At 44.2% G+C, this 19,132-nt stretch overlaps 2 protein-coding genes across 3 annotated transcripts; both read right to left on the bottom strand.

Moving 5' to 3' along the window:
• Positions 1-488: 488 nt before the first annotated feature.
• On the bottom strand, positions 489-9,456 carry LOC308460358 (vomeronasal type-2 receptor 26-like). Of its 2 annotated transcripts, XM_080976635.1 has the most exons (7): positions 9,009-9,456; positions 8,483-8,608; positions 6,724-7,015; positions 4,770-5,627; positions 3,288-3,515; positions 2,407-2,533; positions 489-2,128 (listed from the first exon to the last, which is right to left on the bottom strand). In XM_080976635.1, exons 3-7 carry the CDS (start codon positions 7,009-7,011, stop codon positions 1,233-1,235), a joined length of 2,397 nt encoding a protein of 798 aa, XP_080832761.1. In that variant the 5' UTR covers positions 7,012-7,015; positions 8,483-8,608; positions 9,009-9,456; the 3' UTR covers positions 489-1,232. The 2 variants fall into 2 exon arrangements, with proteins under 2 accessions (XP_080832761.1, XP_080832760.1); XM_080976634.1 differs by having other exon boundaries at positions 8,483-9,456.
• Positions 9,457-9,547: 91 nt separating this feature from the next.
• LOC308460604 (vomeronasal type-2 receptor 26-like) lies at positions 9,548-16,638 on the bottom strand. The gene is made up of 5 exons (XM_080977190.1): positions 15,656-16,638; positions 13,887-14,741; positions 12,912-13,139; positions 12,038-12,164; positions 9,548-10,465 (listed from the first exon to the last, which is right to left on the bottom strand). Exons 1-5 carry the CDS (start codon positions 15,965-15,967, stop codon positions 9,564-9,566), a joined length of 2,424 nt encoding a protein of 807 aa, XP_080833316.1. The 5' UTR covers positions 15,968-16,638; the 3' UTR covers positions 9,548-9,563.
• Between the last annotated feature and the right edge of the window lie 2,494 nt (positions 16,639-19,132).

Raw genomic sequence — 19,132 nt, 5'->3', positions numbered from 1 at the left:
ATGGTCTAATATCTCAAAGAGGACACTGCTGACAACAAAAATGGTACAAAGCAATTAATACAAAATAACTGTATAATGGAGAGCATATGAATATTAACTATAGAGTAGTCTGAAAGAAAAGACTGGCAGTGGGATATACTAATGTTTCCTCCTTATTAACTGCTGTTTGTCATTTAGATCAGGCCGCAACACAATGATGTAGCATTTGGGGGAAAAGATGAAACCTAATAAGCCAGCACTGGAGGCCAAGATGGAGAAGATCTCCACAGCCACCATGTATTTCCCCTTAGTGCTCAGGTACACTGGAACAAAGGAAATCCAAACACTACAAAACAAGAGCATGCTTAAGGTGATGAATTTGGCCTCATTAAAGCTGTCAGTCAGTTTCCGGGCTAAAAATGCTACAACAAAACTGAGAAAGGCAAGGAAGCCCATGTAACCCAGGACACAGTAAAACATGACAACCGACCCTTCATTACAGTCTAGTATTATTTTGTCCTTTACAGAGTGCAAGTCAGAATTGGGGAAAGGTGGAGAGGTTCCTAACCACACAGCACAAACACCAATTTGGATAAGGGAACAAGAAAGCACAGTGGTGCTTGCCAGTCTTTTCCCCATCCATTTCCTCATTCTGGATCCTGGTTTGGTGGCCCCAAAGGCCAGAACCACAGTGGTGGTTTTGGCCAACACACAAGAAACAGTCACTGTGAAAAGGAGATAGGCTAAATAAGTAAATAAATGTCCTGTCCGTTTCATCATGTAACTTGGCAAAGCGGAGTAAGGTAAGCTGTCAAATAGGATGTTATAACTCCCACAATACTTTAGAGGTTGGTTCTCTTTTGCCAAGTTAGGCCTCCTCAGGCCACAATAGTGCTGCTGCTGAATTCGGCTTGCATCTTGAGTAGTTTCCACTTGTATATCTTATGCTGGACTTGCTTTACACCATCTTCTTTTGTATGTGATTGCTTCCTTTGCATACTAGAATATTTTATTGAAACTGTAATCCTATATACACATAGTGAATTTCATTAATTTCAATGGAGATGATTCCCAAGTAATTGTAAGGCTACAACCTGAGGTGTTCTGTGATAGGAAATGAATGTTCTGGTACCATTTGTGAAGTATCATCCATTAAGCAACAGTCCTGGAACACCACCAAAAAGGAAACACAAACAGGTTGATTGGCTGGTTTCAAATGCCACACCTGTGAAATTATTATTTTTCGCTCTCATTCAGTTTCTAATTAATTGACCTCTGGTGTTCTGGTCAGGCCTCAGCATAATAATGTAGCATTTGGGAGCAAAGATGGAACCCATTAAGCCAGCACTGGAGGCCAAGATGGAGAAGATCTCCACAGCCACCATGTGTTTTCCCTTGGAGCTCAGGTAGACCGGAACAAAGGAGATCCAAACACTACAAAACAACAGCATGCTGAAGGTGATATATTTGGCTTCATTAAAGCTGTCAGGCAGTTTCCTGGCTAAAAATGCTACAACAAAACTGACAATGGCCAGGAAGCCCATGTAGCCTAAGACACAGTAAAACAGGGCAGCTGACCCTTCATTACATTCCAGAATGATTTCTCCCGTCACATGAAGCTTGTCAAAATGGGGAAATGGGGGAGAGGTTCCCAGCCACACAGTGCAAATACCAGCTTGGATAATAGTACAAGTCAACACAATGGCGCTTGCCAGTCTTTTCCCCACCCATTTCCTCATTCTGGATCCTGGTTTGGTGGCCATGAATGCCAGAACAACGGTAATGGTTTTGGCCAACACACAAGAAACAGTCACTGTGAAAACCACACCAAAAGCCATTTGTCGGACAAGGCAGGTCACTCTGTCTGGTCGGCTGAGGAAGATGAAGGGGCAGAGAAAGCAAAGGAGGAGAGACGAGAGGAGAGTGTAGGTCAGGTCTCGATTGTTGGCCCTGACGAGGGGTGTGTCTTGATGCTTAGCAAAGATTACTAGGACCAAAAGTGTGAGCAGAAAGAAAAGGAGAGAGAGAAATGCTATGCACATCCCAAGTGGTTCTCCAAAAGTCAGGAAGCTGATTGTCTTTGGAATGCATTGTGTCTGGTCCTTGTTTGGGTAGTGATCTTCTGAGCATCCATTACAGTCATTCATGTCTGAGGTAAAAAAGAAAAGATTAGATGCAGACTCATCATGTCTTAAAGAGCAAATACAAATTCCACCAATATGGATCTCTTCGAATGAAATCGGAAGTATCTTAGGTATTTCCCAACAAACCAGATACAATGCAATGTGTTTGAACCCCAAGCCAATTAGCATGTGTAGCTACTGGGGCCTCTTACCAGCTTCATCTGGTATGTCAACTGTGGAGATCGGGGTGGCCTGTCCACTGTAGTGTGTGAGGGGGGGAAGGGGGGAGAGTTGTGTCTCTTACCCTTCTGGGAAGCAATCCTTCCTTCGGGACATGGAGCACAATCATAGCAGCAGAATTTCTCCCCCTCCTTCTTTTTCTTTCTGGATCCAGGAGGGCAACTTGGGCTACACACAGAATGGGGTGGAACCTGTCCATTGGAATAAGCATGGGGACAGTTTAGCACATATAGATGTATAGGATCTTTGCCTCCCATTATCTCAGCTACAATTAGGAACGCATGGCATTCCAAGCATTCTCAGTATTGTATGCGCAGTGGGAATTTAGTATTGACTAAGAGGTGCAAATGATCTCCTTAGAACCAAGTCAGGGAGAAAAATACCACTATCCACAATTGGGGGGGTGGGGAGGTGCTTAAAATGGCTTTCTTTTGAGCCTCCTCAAATTGAGGGGTGGGTGAATATTCACCAGCCCTGCACCCAGTGTCCAGAGACATTCTTGTTGTACTTGTCCCCCCTCTGATCTTCCTGTGCTGAGTAGGGGGGTGTAAGGAGCAGTCTAACACACACGTCTGAACATGGTTAGAAGCCTCTCTGGGATTTGGAACAATGTGTTATTATCACATTTCCAAACTGAAAAGAGGCTTCAGCTGACTCCTTTCAAAAGCTTTCTTCATATCTTCCTGCCAAAGACAAGGAGCAATCGGGGTGTAGTATGAAGACCTAGAAAACATGCAAATTTCTCATTATGATTTCATCAAAACAATGCTGAACCCAAACAGGTAACAGGTCCTAACCTTCTATTAAAAGAAAACAAAAGCAAAATAAGGAGTCCATGTTCCACATGTAGTTCAAGATATGTACCACACTTTGCTAGACTAATGATCTGCAATGCAATAATATTTTGTTTACACACATCTCATGGACATTGCTGTCATTCCTCACCTGGAGAAAACTTTTATGCCACACCATTTTGTCCTCATGAATGGAAAATTGCTTTCCTGGGGGAGCCTCCAGATCTATCCTCCCAACCTTGATTCTCACATAGGAGTTATTTGGGAAAGTGACCAAGTTCGTAATATCAAATCCCGTTTCTAATTCCCTGTTTTCACCAAAAGATACCTTTTCTCCAGCACTGTTGTTAAATGAGACACTCCTAAGAAAGGGGTGAAGCTGCATTGAAAGGGAAACAAAGGAGCAATGAATTAAAGCCCGAATGTCACTCCTTACTGAACTCAGTTTGGGGCAGAGTCTGCCTGTAAATGACAGGGATTTTAAAGCTGGGAGTAGAGCTTTAAATCTTTTGAAGGGTGGTTTATACACCTTTTAAATAAGCTAAAGCACATAGTTCCCTGCTGAACAAGAAACAATTACAAGGGCTGTAGCCACAGGGTGAAAGCTTTTGATTACAGATGCAGTAGCCCCAAAAAGTCTCAATAACATCTTGCCATTCCACTCTGGACCGTCTTGCACAACAAATTCATTATCAAAGGCACTGAATTCATTGTTGCCCACTTCACTACAAGAAACACTGGTGGCTAAAACTCTCTCCTTCCTCCCCTCTCCCTGGTCGGAAGAACCACAGAGCAATTGGAGAAGCCACCAGAATTGCTGGCTTGGTAGGACTTTTCCAGTTAACCAATAAGTGCCTTAAAGGTCCCCAATAGCAGCGTAAGGGGATGAGAGCTTGTAAAAGGGAAAGAGCAATGGAGGACCTCACTCCCCCAGCCCCTAAACTGTGAGATGAAAGCATCCAAAATGCTAAGGAAAGGCTTAATGCTCACAAGGGCTAGAGAACTCTGTGATGTTCTTTGTGGGAGGCACTTATTTCAGTTGGTACAATTATGGCAGTTATGAACAGTCTTAACAGAGCAGCAGTTATGTTCTGTTATGCTGCTTCCTGTCTCAGAGTTAGTCAGTCTGTAGCAGTTTTTGTCTTAGGTTCAAATCTATGTAAGATGTTTTGGTAACATAAGGAACACCTGCCTGTTTGGTATATTTAATCTAACCCGTGCAAGTACACTGAGTAAAAGTTATTCTCTGTTTAAAATATAAAAGATAGTCCATTGCATAGTTTTTATAGCAGGCGAAAGGGAACTACTTAAAGGGTCAAACAACGCAAGCTCTCTTCCACATAACTCTGTAAATAGGAACTAGTGTTTAATTCCCATGTAAACGATCAAAGATTGGCAAAGCATGTTCTCCTTCATAGAGAGCGCATGTTGCCGTGGGGTCTGACAGGCCACCCCTCTGTTGCTGGTCAGGATCGTTTAGATAGCCATTGGCAGTGATTGGGCTGTTTGGGTTACTGGGGAGATTTTGATGTTACCAATTTGTGGGATGGGTTTTATACACATCTGGAGGGCCGAGGTTAAAGCAGCCTGACTGGACGTCATGATCCCACCCATGTCAAATGGTAACCAGTACCTGCCAAGCTTGCACCTTCGGAAGCTCCTGCATCTCTCCTTCCATCGCTGCCCTCTGCTTGTACCTGTGCAAGAATGTGTTATGTAAAGCATGTGCCATGGCATAGACAGCATTATAGACACTGTAGCTGTGGCCAGTCATGCTCATCTCAAAATCAGATGAAGGGAGCTCCTCCAGCTTCTCCTCTCCAGTGCAGCTTCCACTGGGCTTCTCCTCTGTGTTGGACTTTGGAAATAAACAGTGAAAAACCAGGGTCCAGAACTGCTTGAGAAAACCATCTCCATTTTCCTCAAAGGGGTTTAGGAGCTGAAGAAAGGCTCTGAATCCTTGTACCTCATTTGAATGAACTGTAAAGGAGATGGAACCTTGGAAGACTTGCATATCCCATCTTTTTGGATAAGTGGTTCCTATGAAATCGAGCTGAGCAGTCAGAATCCACACTTTCCTCATAGGTGTCCCAGCCACATTTCCCCCTTCCCATTGTGCTAACATTGGTTGTAACGCAAGTATGGATGCAGAATTCCCGCAGAAAATAACAGCACTGGCTTTGCTCTTCACAATCACTTGATTCACTTGGAGATACAGTAAAGGAAGGTTATTATACGCATAACTAGCTTGGGGAGTTCTCTCTAAGAAGGCCAAGCAAATATGTTTACTGGAAAGCAGAGGTTGCAGAGTCTGCATACACTTCTCTCCACTCTCATTATTGCCTGCAAGTAATCCTACCCATGTCCATGAAAAGTGGAGAAGTAACTCAACAATCCCAGTGTACTGATGGTCATCGTTGGGCACCATCCGGTAGAAGGAAGTGGGTCGGCTTTGATCCGTGTTCTCTGGAGCAAAGGAGCCATAACTGAGCTGAAAGGAAAGGAAAGGAAGAAATATAAATTGGTTCATGAATGTAGTAGAAGGAACTCATATGTGGTTTCTGTTCTGTCAAAAAGACTGGGAGAGAAAACTGCATTTCCCGAGATAGCAACCAGGAGAGGCTGTGTTGCAACCTCCAAGAAAGAGTCATAGACACTGGATTGTAGAAGGATGAGTAACCTCACACCCAGGGCCTTATGCTGCCCTCGGGATACTCTACAGAGGATGTCCCCAGGACACATGTCTCACTCTTCCTGTGTCACACAGTTCATATACTTGGCTAGCATGTGTCTCTCAACAGTAATACTGCCTCTTGTTTGCCTGGATAGAGAGAGGTTGATTTGGAAACATCTGGTGTTTGCATGGCTGAACTGCAGCCTACAGAACTAGAGTCATGTGTCTTGTCTCAACCACCACTGATATGTGACCCCTATCAGAACGGCCTGATATGATTGTTCACTTGGTACAATGGTAGGGACGGCCCTGGCGGAGGCTATTCTCTCTTTCCTCCTCATGGAAGGTGTAAAAAGTGACATCAGAGACAACCTTATGGTCACAGCAACCCATTTATTGCTCACCAGGCACCAATCATGTTTTCTTTCAGATACAAGGCGAACTTAGAAAAAAAATTATTTTAGCTATTTATATTTTTTTATATCTAAATCCTTTAAATATAGAAATCCTCCTAAAGTGACTTACCATTAAATTACGTGTTTAAAACCCAATGCTATTTTTCAAGAAAAATAGGTGCTGGAGCCCACCATGAACTTCTCTCTTGTTCTCATAGAATGTCATTGGTGCCCAACTGAGAGGTGCCTGCACTGAGCTATGGCAAACACTGGGTGAACACTGGTTAAAGGTAAAGGGTAAAGGGACCCCTGACCATTAGGTCCAGTCATGACCAACTCTGGGGTTGCGGCGCTCATCTCGCTTTATTGGCCAAGGGAGCCGGCGTACAGCTTCCGGGTCATGTGGCCAGCAGGACTAAGCCGCTTCTGACGAATCAGAGCAGCGCATGGAAACTCCGAACACTGGTTAGGAAACATAATAATAAGTGAGCTGCGAAGTGCCCAAATCAGTATTTTACCTGGGGAATCTTGTAGACACCCAATATGGTTGCTATGTAGAGGGATGTTCCAAAGTCAAGTCCCCCAATGACAGTCATCAGATTTTTTTCAATGCCACACCTGTAGTTGGCTACATATCTGGGATGCATGGAAATAAGGTCCAGAATGGCCCGATAGGTCATCCTATTATTGGTGTAACTGTCATAGATGTGGAATCCCAAGGTGATATTAGGCAAGATCGTGGGATTCTCATTGATCTCCTTGACCGCAAACACCAAAGCCAGAATATGCTGATAGTTCTTAGGCATAATACTGCAATCGATAATTTTATGATGTATAACTGAGAGATATGCAAGCCATTGGAAAATTGCTCCTAGGCTAGAATGTTGCTGCTCCTCCAATACTATCTGCTGCTTAGGATGCCCCCCCTTTACTCCTTAAGAGCTTTGTATCAATCTTAGCAGAGAACTCATTTGTTTGAAAATGAGGAGAGAGAGGTAGGATAATAATCAACATTTCTAGATCCGTGAAACATTTTCAACTTGACATATTTTCAACTTGGGGTGTCATGTGTGTTTGTCATAGCCCGGCTTAGAGGAGAACAAATGGTGCTCTAAAAAACCTACTTCAAAGGCAAGATGAGCTTTTAAGATTCCTCAACAGAAACTCTTCTCAGGCTTGGTTTAATATTTAGACCAGGGAAGGGTTCACACCTTTTCTCTAACACCCTACCCCTTGGTTACCTATTCCTATTCTGTAGTGTGGCTGCTCTTACAAGACTATCTACTGAACTGGCTGCCACTCTTTACCTCATCCGAGCTATGCATAATTTGTTTACATTTGTTAGATTCCTCACCCAAAACTCTTATCAGGATTGCTTTAATGTTCAGACCTGAGAAGGGCACCTCACTTTATCTCCAACATGCTCCCTTACCTCTGAAATCAGGATGGTGCTGTGGAGAGCTGTGGAATTTCTATTTCTCTCCCCATCACTCACCATAACACACTGTGGGGTCAAAGCAAGCCTCTCTCAAGAACTCAAAGTGAAGCCAGAGAGCTATCTTACCACTTGCACTTTGGGGAGTATCCTGTCACCTTCCCCATCCCCTATATCTCCCCTCCTGCCTGGTGATGGGTACTGGAAGCTTTCAACAGTTGGATGTTGGTTACTTCTCCGAGGGTGCTTCCAGGTTGCCAATGTTTTGGGTTGTGATTCTAACACCTATGAGGAAATTCAGTGCGAAGTGTAGGACAATGCAAGCTTCACACATCATTGAAGCTCCACACAAACAAATCAGAATGAGTGCTCATTAAAAACCAACAGTGTCTAATATGGATGAATGCTAAATAAACAAGTCATCTGAAAGTGACTCTGGTGTTTGCACCTGTTTGGGGACTCTGCTTCTCTTACTTCTTTGGCTTTTCAGTGCATTCAGAAGCCCCTCATTTCAAGAAGGGCTTCCACATCGGAAGCTCAGATTTCCAAGTAAAACTAAACCTTTGCTCCTCTAATGAAGCGCTGCCTGGAAGAGAATTGTGAAGAGGAGGGAGGAAATGGGGGATCAGAACTGATCAGCAAGTCCAAGCTATCTCATCTTACCAGCGGTTTCAGATCACCATTTCCCTTCCTCCTCAGTTTTGCACCTAACTCTTATTCCTGCCTTCACTAGGGAAAAGAAATCCCACTGAAATCATGGGGGCTTGTTTCTGAGTAAGCATGGTTAGCATTCGGGAATCAGAATCAAATGATTACTTGATGTGTACTTGATTACTACTTACAAGAAAGTACGGACTTGATGGGTGATAAGGATTTCTCTGAAGTCTTCTTTAGCAAAAGAGCCAAAGATATGAGAAGCAAGTCCACCAATTATAAAGTCACCAGGCTGATAGAATTCATGTGGAATGCTGAGCGAATGATTGGTGGTGCAATGTTTGTTATGTTTGCACATCACATGTGGCAGAAAGGAGAGAATGGACACAATAATCAGCAGCATGCTGAGGCAAATGTTCCTTCTAGTCACACACCTTTACTTCCATCGAGAACATGCCTGTTAGCTTCAGAACCAACCTCACTAGAATCTTTTGCCCTCACACAAATGCCATGTCATTCCACCAATCCACAGATTAAAAGACTGAATTACAACTCTCCAAGTGAAAAGTGGAAATCCTGCCTCTTCCTCTGCCCTCCCCATTGTTTGAAATGGCAGGAAGGGATTCTTTAATACTAGTCTTTGACTAGTATTCTCTCAAAATCTATGAGGACCTTATCCAAAGGAGATTCAGTGATGACAAGTGTGATAATTACCAATGAGATAATAACTAGGTGCTGTTATTGCTGGGAAGATCGGAAGAATGGAGAAAAACATGTTTTGTGATGTTTCATGAAAAGCCATCTCTGTCAATTCCTGAGACGCCACACAAAGGGCACACAAAGTAAACTACAAAGAATAAGAAAAGAACAGTGAGCCTGTCTTTTTTCAAAGAAGGAATGCTTCACATGACCATAGAATGTGCATTATCTGTCCTCTAAACCTTCCTGCATGAACCTCCCTTTTTTAGCTTACTGACTATTACACTAAAACAAACTAGGGGAAGGCAGGTTCGGTTTGAAAATAGGAAGGTTTATACAGGGGCGGATCTACTATGAAATGAATGGGTACTATGTGGCACCTGTAGCAGTGCCAATTTGTAGTTTCAGTACATGGATAATTCCTAGGCTTTAATGGTCTAATATCTCAAAGAGGACACCGCTGACAACAAAAATGGTACAAAGCAATTAATACAAAATAACTGTATGATGGAGAGCATATGAATATTAACTATAGAGTAGTCTGAAAGAAAAGACTGGCAGTGGGATATATTATTGTTTCCTCCTTATTAACTGCTGTTTGTCATTTAGATCAGGCCGCAACACAATGATGTAGCATTTGGGGGGAAAGATGAAACCTAATAAGCCAGCACTGGAGGCCAAGATGGAGAAGATCTCCACAGCCACCATGTATTTCCCCTTGGTGCTCAGGTACACTGGAACAAAAGAGACCCAAACACTACAAAACAACAACATGCTAAAGGTGATAAATTTGGCCTCATTAAAGCTGTCAGGCAGTTTCCGGGCTAAAAATGCTACAACGAAACTGACAAAAGCAAGGAAGCCCATGTAGCCCAGGACACAGTAAAACATGACAACCGACCCTTCATTACAGTCTAGTATTATTTTGTCCATCACAGAGTGCAAGTCAGAATTGGGGAAAGGTGGAGATGTTCCCAACCACACAGCACAAATACCAATTTGGATAAGGGAACAAGAAAGCACAGCGGTGCTTGCCAGTCTTTTCCCCACCCATTTCCTCATTCTGGATCCTGGTTTGGTGGCCCCAAAGGCCAGAACCACAGTGATGGTTTTGGCCAACACACAAGAAACAGTCACTGTGAAAATGATACCAAAAGTCACTTGTCGAAGAAGGCAAGTCACTGTGCTTGGGGGGCTGATGAAGATGAAGGGGCAGAGAAAGCAGAGCAGAAGAGAGGTGAGGAGCATGTAAGTCAGATTCCGGTTGTTGGCCCTGACGAGTGGTGTGTTCTGATGTGTAATGAAAATGACTAGGACCAATATTGTGAGCAGTGAGAAAAAGGCAGAGAGGAAAGCTAAGCTCATCCCCAAAGGTTCTTCAAACGTCAAGAAGCTTATTGTCTTTGGAATACATTGTGTTTGGTCTTTGTTTGGATAGTGACCTTCTGAGCATCCGACACAGTCATTCATGTCTGGGGGGAAACAAAGAATTGAATGTTAGTCAAGTGTATTTTGAGGGCAGCTACTTGTGCAGTGGGACGTGGGCTGTGGGTTAAACCACAGAGCCTAGGACTTGCTAATCAGAAGGTCGGTGGTTTAAATCCCTGCAACGGGGTGAGCTCCCGTTGCTCGGCCCCTGCTCCTGCCAACCTAGCAGTTCGAAAGCACGTCAAAGTGCAAGTAGATAAATAGGTACCGCTCCGGCGGGAAGGTAAATGGCGTTTCCGTGCACTGCTCTGGTTTGCCAGAAGCGGCATAGTCATGCTGGCCACATGACCCGGAAGCTGTACGCCGGCTCCTTCGGCCAGTAAAGCGAGATGAGTGCCACAACCCCAGAGTCAGCCACGACTGGACCTAATGGTCAGGGGTCACTTTACCTTTAACTTTATTTGTGCAGTACCTCAACTTGGATGTATGAGAGGTGTCCCTAGCCAGACACAGGAGTGGTTGGTGTGGGAGGTTGGTGCTCTGCAGCCCCCTCCTGACAGCAGAGTATTGCTGCTTCTTACTTTCATAAGCACTGAAAACATGTCCTGGAGGGGTGGTTGGATCAGGATGGGAGAGGTTTGAGGAGTTGCTAACTGAAAATGCCAGGGAGGGAACTAGTGGGCTGGGTCAGGGCCTCCTGAGACATGTCTGTCTGAGGGGGATATCGCAGGTGAGGGGTCTGTATATGAGAGCTACTCATACTACAAGCAGTAAGAGACTCATCTATTAAGGATAATGGTTTGATTTCCTGAAATGGGAATGTTTGCTTATGTTGAATTGTTGTTTGTTTAGCAGTAGCTCTCTCATTTGATTGGCTGACTGTGAATCACATGAGAGAGGCATTCCATTCTGTTGTGACTGCTATTCGAGTAACTGTCGTTTTTTCACGTGTGTGTGTGTGTGTGAGAGAGAGAGAGAGAGAGAGAGAGAGAGAGAGAGAGAGAGAATGACTGCTGAAAAGAGGATCCCAAGATGTTAATAAGGAGAAACTTTTACTCACTATAAGGAACAAAGTGAAATAAGTATGAGATTGTAGATATGTTCTTCTCAGTTATATGATTATGAAAGTCAAACTATTTTGAACATAAAGAGTCTGGACAGTGCATATCATCAAAATTTATTCCATTTTTATAATATATACACAACCTGGCTGTACTGGAGTTGTTCCTCAGGAGTGAGCTGCATGGGAAGGCAGTGCCCTGGAGCTCCCTTCTCTGCTGCTTAGCTGGATGGTGAGGGGGCAGGGCAGGGCAGTGGGAGACCTGTGCTCTACAGGTGCATTGGCAGAACAAATCTCCACTCCCCCGCCCCCATCGCTGTCCAGGCAATCTAGTGCTAGGGAACCTCTTGCCCATCGTGCTTTTTAGGACAAATCACACCTAGGATGTTAGGAGTAGGGCAGGTAAAATTGCACTTTGCAAGCCCTGGTGATTAGTTGATGGTTGGGTCTGTTTCCAAGTGCTGTGTCCCTTTGCAAACCTGATCACTGGCTGATCGTGGTGAGGAACTGCACAGCTGAGAGCAAAAAAATACGACATGTATATAGTGCCTCATACCATTCTGAAATGAAATCTTGCCTTCAGGACACTGGGCACAGTCATAGCAGCAGAATTTCTCCCCCTCCTTCTTCTTTCTGCTGGAACCAGGAGGGCATTTTTTGTTGCAAAGGGAGGGGGGTGGCACCTGCCAATTTGAATTAAGTATGAAAGCAGTTAAGTGCACAGAAAATGATTGGCTTTTGGAAAAGCTGAATTCCATTTTCTGGGCTATGAGCAATTAAGTGAATTGGAGAAATGGCACCCTGAATACTAAGAATATTTTGAATGCAAATGCATTTTACTGCAGACTAAGAGCCATAATGGCATCTGTTACTAATATGACTAAATATGTCCTTATATCCCAGTTGAAGTTATGGCCATTTCAACAAGACTATTTTTTGAAAGGGAGAGATTAGATATGAATAGTAACTTTAATGACCAAATTGCTTGGAAAAATACATTTTTGCAAACTTACCAGAGTTTTAACCTGCAGTTAAAAGGAACAGTTTTAGATGACTAAGTGTAATTTAAGGAAGAAGCTGTACAATTTCTGATCCATTCATGTTTTAACCTTATTATCCCTAACCAGCCAAGTGTTTTCTCCTGAAGTCGGCCTGTCTATCGGCAGGCCCAGCTCCCCTTGCCTGCTTTCTAAAGAGGTTTTCTGCAGGTTAGGCTTAGATACCACTCAGCTCATCTCCAAAATTTTAAATAATTCTCTTTAGCACTGGAACAAAAGATAATGTCCCTATCTAGTTGACAGCTTCACTACATTTGTGCAAGCCTGCGTAAGAAGTAAGTGCAAAAGTATACAGGATCCAAACCCCAACTATGCCACAATGACATTAGTTTAGGATACTTCTAGGTTGCAATTTGCTGAAATATTCCCCACCTGTTGAAAACTCCTGTGCCACACCATTTTGTCTTCATTGATGGAAAACTCTTTTCCTGGGGGAGCATCCAAATTCATCCATCCAACCTTGGTTTTGATGAAGGAGTTATTTGGGAAAGTGACCAAGTTGGTAATATCAAATCCAGTTTCTAATTCCTGATTCTCATTGAAAGACACTTCTTCTCCCGCACTGTTGTTAAATGAGATGCTCCTAAGTAATGGGTGGAGCTGCATTGAAATGGAACCAAAAGGACAATTGTTTAAAACTCAAATTAATTTCATGCAATTGTAGATTACAATTGCCTCTAAACTGCGGTGTGTAGAATTTCATAAAATATAATAGCAATAATGGCCATGTCTGCACCTGTCTTGCACCTAGTGGTCACCCAGCCATGGAAAGCACCAAGAAACCAAAGGGTTCCTTGAATGTCAGTGAATGGAAGGGCAGACAAGCTATTGGATGTAAGAAGGATCCTTTTATTATTGGGAACTGAATCTAATAATTAATATGATGTATAAAGCTAATGTGGGACGCGGGTGGCGCTGTAGTCTAAACCACAGAGCCTAGGACTTGCCGATCAGAAGGTCGGTGGTTCGAATCCCTGCAACAGGGTGAGCTCCCGTTGCTCAGTCCCTGCTCCTGCGCCTCCCCTCTCAGCGCGGAAGTCTACTGCGCAAGGAAGGCGTGGGTAACGGGAGACCTCTCTCCTCCCAGCTTTGCTCAGACAAGGTGTCCTGGCACCGCCTCGCCTCCTTCGAGCCCTGCATCTCCTCTCCACTAGAGGCGTGGCTACCTTACTCCCCTGAGGAAGTGCTGCTTCCCACAATCTTTGGGGGCTCTCTGTAATCCATTTGGCTTTTCCCCTCTTGCCCCTGAGCCGATGGCAGTTCCCTGACAGTTTGTCTTTGTTTTATCAACAATATAAAATGATATAATAATTAAAATATATACAACAACAACAAAAGAACCATTACCTGCCAAGGCTGCAATTTCTGAAGCTGCGGTCTCCATCTTCTCACAATTCCTCTGTCTTTTGCCCTGGATCTGTACATGGCATCATGTAGAGCATGTGCCACAACATAGACAGCATTGTAGATGCTGTAGCTGTGGCCAGTCATGCTCATCTCAAAGCCAGACGAGGGGAGGCTGTCCAGCTTCTCCAGTCCAGTGCAGGGTTCACTGAACTCAGTACTGGATTTTGAAAAGAAACAATAGAATGTCTGCAGCCAGAACTGCTGAAGAAAACCATCCTCACCTGCCATGAAAGGATTGAGGGAGCGAAGAAGGGTCTTGAATCCTTGCACCTCCTTTGAGTGCACTGTGAAGCATATGGAGCCATGAAATGGTTGCATACTCTGGCTCATTTGAAAGGCCACTGTTGAGAAATCCAGATGAGCACTCATAATCCATACCTTCTCCATAGATGTCACATTTTCTGCACCCCCTGCTGCTAGCCATAGTTGCAAAAAACAGAAGGACTTGGCTTCTCCATAGACAATGACAGCATTGGCTTTGCTTTCTGCAATATCATGATAGGCTTGGAGCCACTGGGGAATCATGTCATAATACTCTTCAAAATATGAGCCTTTTGGAGTTCTCTCTGAAAAGGCCAAGCAAATTCCTCTCTGGAAAAGCAGAGTTTGCAGGATTTCAATAAAATTCTCTCCACTCTCACTATCCAACGCGAACAACCCAACCCACGTCCATTCAAAGTGAAGAAGTAACTCAACAATCCCAGTGTACTGATGGGCTTCATTGGGCACCATCCGGTAGAAGGGAGTGGATTGGCTTTCACCAGCATCCTCTGGGGCAAAGGAGCCATAAGTGAGCTAGAAGGAAACAGACACTTATTTCCCATTAAAGCAGTGGAAGCATTGATTATGTGTGGATAGCAATGATAAAACAATTGTGCTTTGGACCCACTGTCTTAGTAAGCCCGTCAGAGAATGGGCAGATGAGGAGGAGTGGTACCCCAATAACATTCCAGAGAGAAGGGAGGGAGGAGAGTATGGTGTGGTGGTTTGAGACGGGTCACACCCAAGAAGGAAAAAGGACCTGGGAAATAATAGGTGATGAAGATCCAGAGCAAGGTAGCAATCAACAAAGACAAGAGTCAGATTTCTTAGAAACAGTACAGCAGCCAAGTGACATTCTCTCTCAGCAGAGTTTGTCAGAGCCTCCTCCTTCCAGAAGGACCAGACATACTCTGCAGAACCCAAAAGAGAATTCTTCTTAGCAGCCACCATGGGCAGCAGGAGAGGACTGATTTCTAGGAAGCAATAGCTGGTTTGGTGGCAGCTCAAGAGTGTACTTTCATGACTTCCTGTGAATTAAAGTAAAAGAATATAAAAGCTCTCTCAGTGTCTCTGATTTAACTAGGTAGATAACCAGTGAGCTGTTGATGGCAGCAGTGACAGCCCCAAACTGTCCAGGTCAAATTAATTAAAGTAATGTGCAAGCGACTATTGAGCAGCCGTCGTAATTCATCCTGGTTGGAGTCTACCAGAGGCCAGCAGAACAAGCTGTTCGCATACATAGACTAGGTGTGTACAACTGTATCTGCAAAATGATCCATTCATACCCTCTGAAGAACATGCACACATTGGGAAATGGATGAAGGCGGATGAAAGCTTTTATTGAATACAATCTGAAATTGTCAAGAGGGCTATTATGGAATGCAAAACTTTTTACAACTGGACAGAGGAAAGAAGAATGAGGGGAAGTCACCATGTTTGACTCTTACCTGGGGAATCTTGTAGACACCTAAGATGGCTGCCATGTGGAGGGAAATCTCAAAGTCAAGTCCCCCAACGACTGCCATCAGATTTTTCTGTTTGTCACACTGGTAGTTGGGTACAAATCTATAGTGTGTAGAGAGTAGCTCCAAAGTGGCCCAGTAGGTGATACTTTCACTGAAGTAACTATCAAAGATGTGGAATCCTAATGTGACATTAGGTAATAGATTGGAATTCTTGTTGATTTCCTTGATTGCAAACACCAAAGCCAGAATTTGCTGATAGTATTTTGGTACAACACTGCAATGAGAGTTGGACATCAAAGCGTTTGGCTGTGTACCATTTTTTGTCAATCTGTTTAAGGAAACTTAGGTTCCCTGTCTTTCTGTGCTGGGGAACAACAAGGCAGCTTACAGGCAGATTTAATTAAACCAATAAAGGAATTGACTCAAACACACACACACCAAAAACTGCATCACACTGTTCACTCAAGTGAAGCTTGAGTTCCACTAAGATTGCTAGATCCTAGTAAGCCAGGTGTCCTTCAGCTTATATTTGTGAAGTTTGTACTTCCTAAGTGCAGAACCTTACATTTGTCCCTATTGAAATTCATTTTGTTAACCCAGTTCTCCAATCTGTTAAAGAAATCTTGAACTCCAAGGCAATGCCTACTCACTTTCTAGGTCATATTTGTCATCCTGTATTAAAAGCTCCAATTCATCTTGCTTGTTTCCCATACCCTGTGCCTTTTTGTAGAGACAACTGAAACTAGGAGTCATTTCCTCCAGCTGCTTTCTTCTTGTAGTTTGCTACCCTGTTGCAGGTTTCTGGAGCCCCACCTCAGTTTCCCAATGCATCAATGAAGCTATTGCCCCGGTACCAGGCAACCTTCTGTTGCCTATAATGATTGGACAATTACTCTGTGTACTTCTTCTTTAAAGATTCTGTAAAACCCACTGGTAGAGCATCTGCTTAGGTGGGGCAGACCCCTATCTGAAATCCTGGAGAGCCACTGCTACTCTGTGTAAACAGGCCTGAGCTAGGTAGACCAATGGTTCCTACTGGCCATTCACCCATTTCCTCTTGACATCAGAATGCTGGGCTCTCTAGATTATGACACCCATGTGACTGGTTGTGGCTATGGCTCCTCCTCTCCATTAAGCCAGTGTGGTGCAGTGGTTAAGAGCGGTGGACTCGTAATCTGGTGAGCCAGGTTCGATTCTCAGTTCCTCTACATGCAGCTGCTGGGTGACTTTAGGCTGGTCACACTTCTTTGAAGTCTCTCAGCCCCACTCACCTCACAGAGTGTTTGTTATGGGGGGAGGAAGGGAAAATAGATTGTTAGCCACTTTGAGACTCCTTAGAGTAGTGGTAAAACAGGCTATGAAATCCAAACTCTTCTTCTTCAAATTCAGGTGATGGGGAGGGTTAAGTCTAAGACTGGTCCTATGTTGTGTAAGAGGAGGGGATATTTTGCACCACTCCCTATAAGTAATAAATCCCCATAGCGAAAATAAATAGAAAGTATTTCTGAGCCCACATGGTAACTTAGGAATTAATATCACATGGGAATTGAAAAATTGAAATACTTACAATGGATTCAGAATCTGATGGATGGATGGCCATTGTATGAAGGTTTCATAGTCAACAGAGGACAGGATGTGAGAAGTAAGTGCACCAATGATAAGGTCACCTGGCTGATAGTACTTGTGAGGGATATGGAGGTGACTGATGCTCCGATTGACATTTGACAGATTCACCATTTGAGGCAGCGAGAAGATTAACAGCATACTAGGAACAATACACTTTCCTAGACAGAGATTTCCCTGTTTACATCTACTCAGCATTAGCATTAGAAACAGCCTCAGTACAGCAGCTTGCCTTCAATGGCACTCTCCGAATGCACCAGCTAAATTCCCAAGACTAGGATCCAACTCCAGGGGAAAGCTCACTAAACGAGTCAGCAGCACCTTAGCATTTGCTGGGGATGGCAGAGAGGGTTTTAATTCTTTGTAGACTGGATTCCTGGAAGTCTATGGAGGTCTAATCAGAAGCAGATTATTACCATGTAATTGATAATAACAGGGGAGAAAATAATGTTCCCTTTGCCTCAGCTGGTCCATTGGAAGTAGCAGAGACAATGATCCACACAGAATAATCCCTCAGCAGCCTCCTTCAAGTGTTTTCAAGGCATTGTAATGAGGGGGGAGCAGGAACAAGCCTGTTGCCCCTTCCCCTCCATTGCATCCCTGCTGCCAGTTTCATCACCTACTGTGTTCTCAGAAGAGAGCCTCTGCAGCTTTCTCTACTTATTGTACTTTCTTACACAATCCAGAACCCTAAAAGTTGTCAATCACTCAAGAGAATCTACACAGGTAGAGACAGCTCCTTGCTGGGCATCAACAAGGACCTCTGACCTGCTGCAGTTAGGCCAACCAAGCCTCTCCATTGGGCTCATGGTCCAAACCACATTCACATGTCCATCAGCTGATGTTATGTGAGGCCAGGCATGGGGCAGGTAAACCCATGGGGCCAAGATGAATTCTAGCCACTGGTAGAGTTTGACTGGAAAGGAACAATTGTGAGCAGACTCTGAGTGATTTCAAGCCATGGCTGTGATGATGGACATACGGTCCATTGGGCCCTGTCTGCAGGCCTTTTTAGGGCCCCTATATATATTCACTTAATAAACAAAAAAATGTGGAATTGGAAGGTGCCCCCAAATGTCATCATGCTCAACCCAGGGGAATGCAGGGATCACAACTGAAGCATCCGTGACAAGCTGGGCGGGTGACATGAGGAGGATGCAGCAGGAAGGGCACATGCCCATTACATCCTCCTGACGCCCTGCCAGCCCCACACTGCTTTGAGGGGCTGGGATGTGGGATCAGACTTGCAAAACAGAACCGGGCTGACATGGGTGGTGTGAGGAGCAAAACGTGCCCTGGAAAAAACTTTCCACATCTCGGGGGTGGGGGAGAACCATCTGATTTTTTTTTATGCACATAAAAAAAATGTGATGATGGCTGTGATGATGGACATATGGTCCATTGGGCCCTGTCTGCAGGCCTTTTTAGGGCCCCTAAATATTCAGCTAAATAAACAGAGAATTGAAGAATTGGAAGGGCCCATCACAGGTCATCAAGGTAGACCTCCTGCAATGCAGGGATCACAACTAAAACATCTGTGACAGGCTGGGTGGGTGACATGAGGAGGACGCAGCAGGAAGGGCACATGCCCATTACATCCTCCTGATGCCCTGCCAGCCCCGCGCTGCTTTGAGGGGCTGGGATGTGGGATCGGATTTGCAAAGCAGAAGAGGGCTGGCATGGGTGGTGTGAGGAGCAAAACGGCATTACAAATGTGGTGGATCAGGAGAATGCTGTGGTCATAGTCTATTTTGATTCCAGTCAGAGTTTTGGCAAAGTCCACCATGATATTTTCATGAGGAAGCTGGTAAAATGGGTGTTGAACATGTGCAGAAG

Source organism: Podarcis pityusensis (assembly GCF_964106645.2).
Source record: "Podarcis pityusensis genome assembly, chromosome: 13".
Classification (NCBI taxonomy): Eukaryota; Metazoa; Chordata; class Lepidosauria; order Squamata; family Lacertidae; genus Podarcis; species Podarcis pityusensis.
Note: the sequence above shows the minus strand (reverse complement) of the source record. Positions and strands in the feature narration are given on the sequence as shown.

Bases quoted from the DNA above. Each gene is read 5' to 3' on its own strand.
- LOC308460604 (XM_080977190.1), bottom strand. From the start codon at position 15,967: ATGTCCAACTCTCATTGCAGTGTTGTACCAAAATACTATCAGCAAATT. The intron at 12,165-12,911 runs GTGGGGAATATT...TCAAATTGGCAG, and splicing joins GGCACAGGAGTTTTCAACAG to GTGCCACCCCCCTCCCTTTG. The intron at 10,466-12,037 runs GTATGAGGCACT...GTTTCCCCCCAG, and splicing joins CAAGATTTCATTTCAGAATG to ACATGAATGACTGTGTCGGA.
- LOC308460358 (XM_080976634.1), bottom strand. From the start codon at position 8,697: ATGCTGCTGATTATTGTGTCCATTCTCTCCTTTCTGCCACATGTGATG. The intron at 7,016-8,482 runs GTAAGTAGTAAT...TATCGATTGCAG, and splicing joins CATCAAGTCCGTACTTTCTT to TATTATGCCTAAGAACTATC. The intron at 3,516-4,769 runs GTACTGGTTACC...CTTTCAATGCAG, and splicing joins CGAAGGTGCAAGCTTGGCAG to CTTCACCCCTTTCTTAGGAG.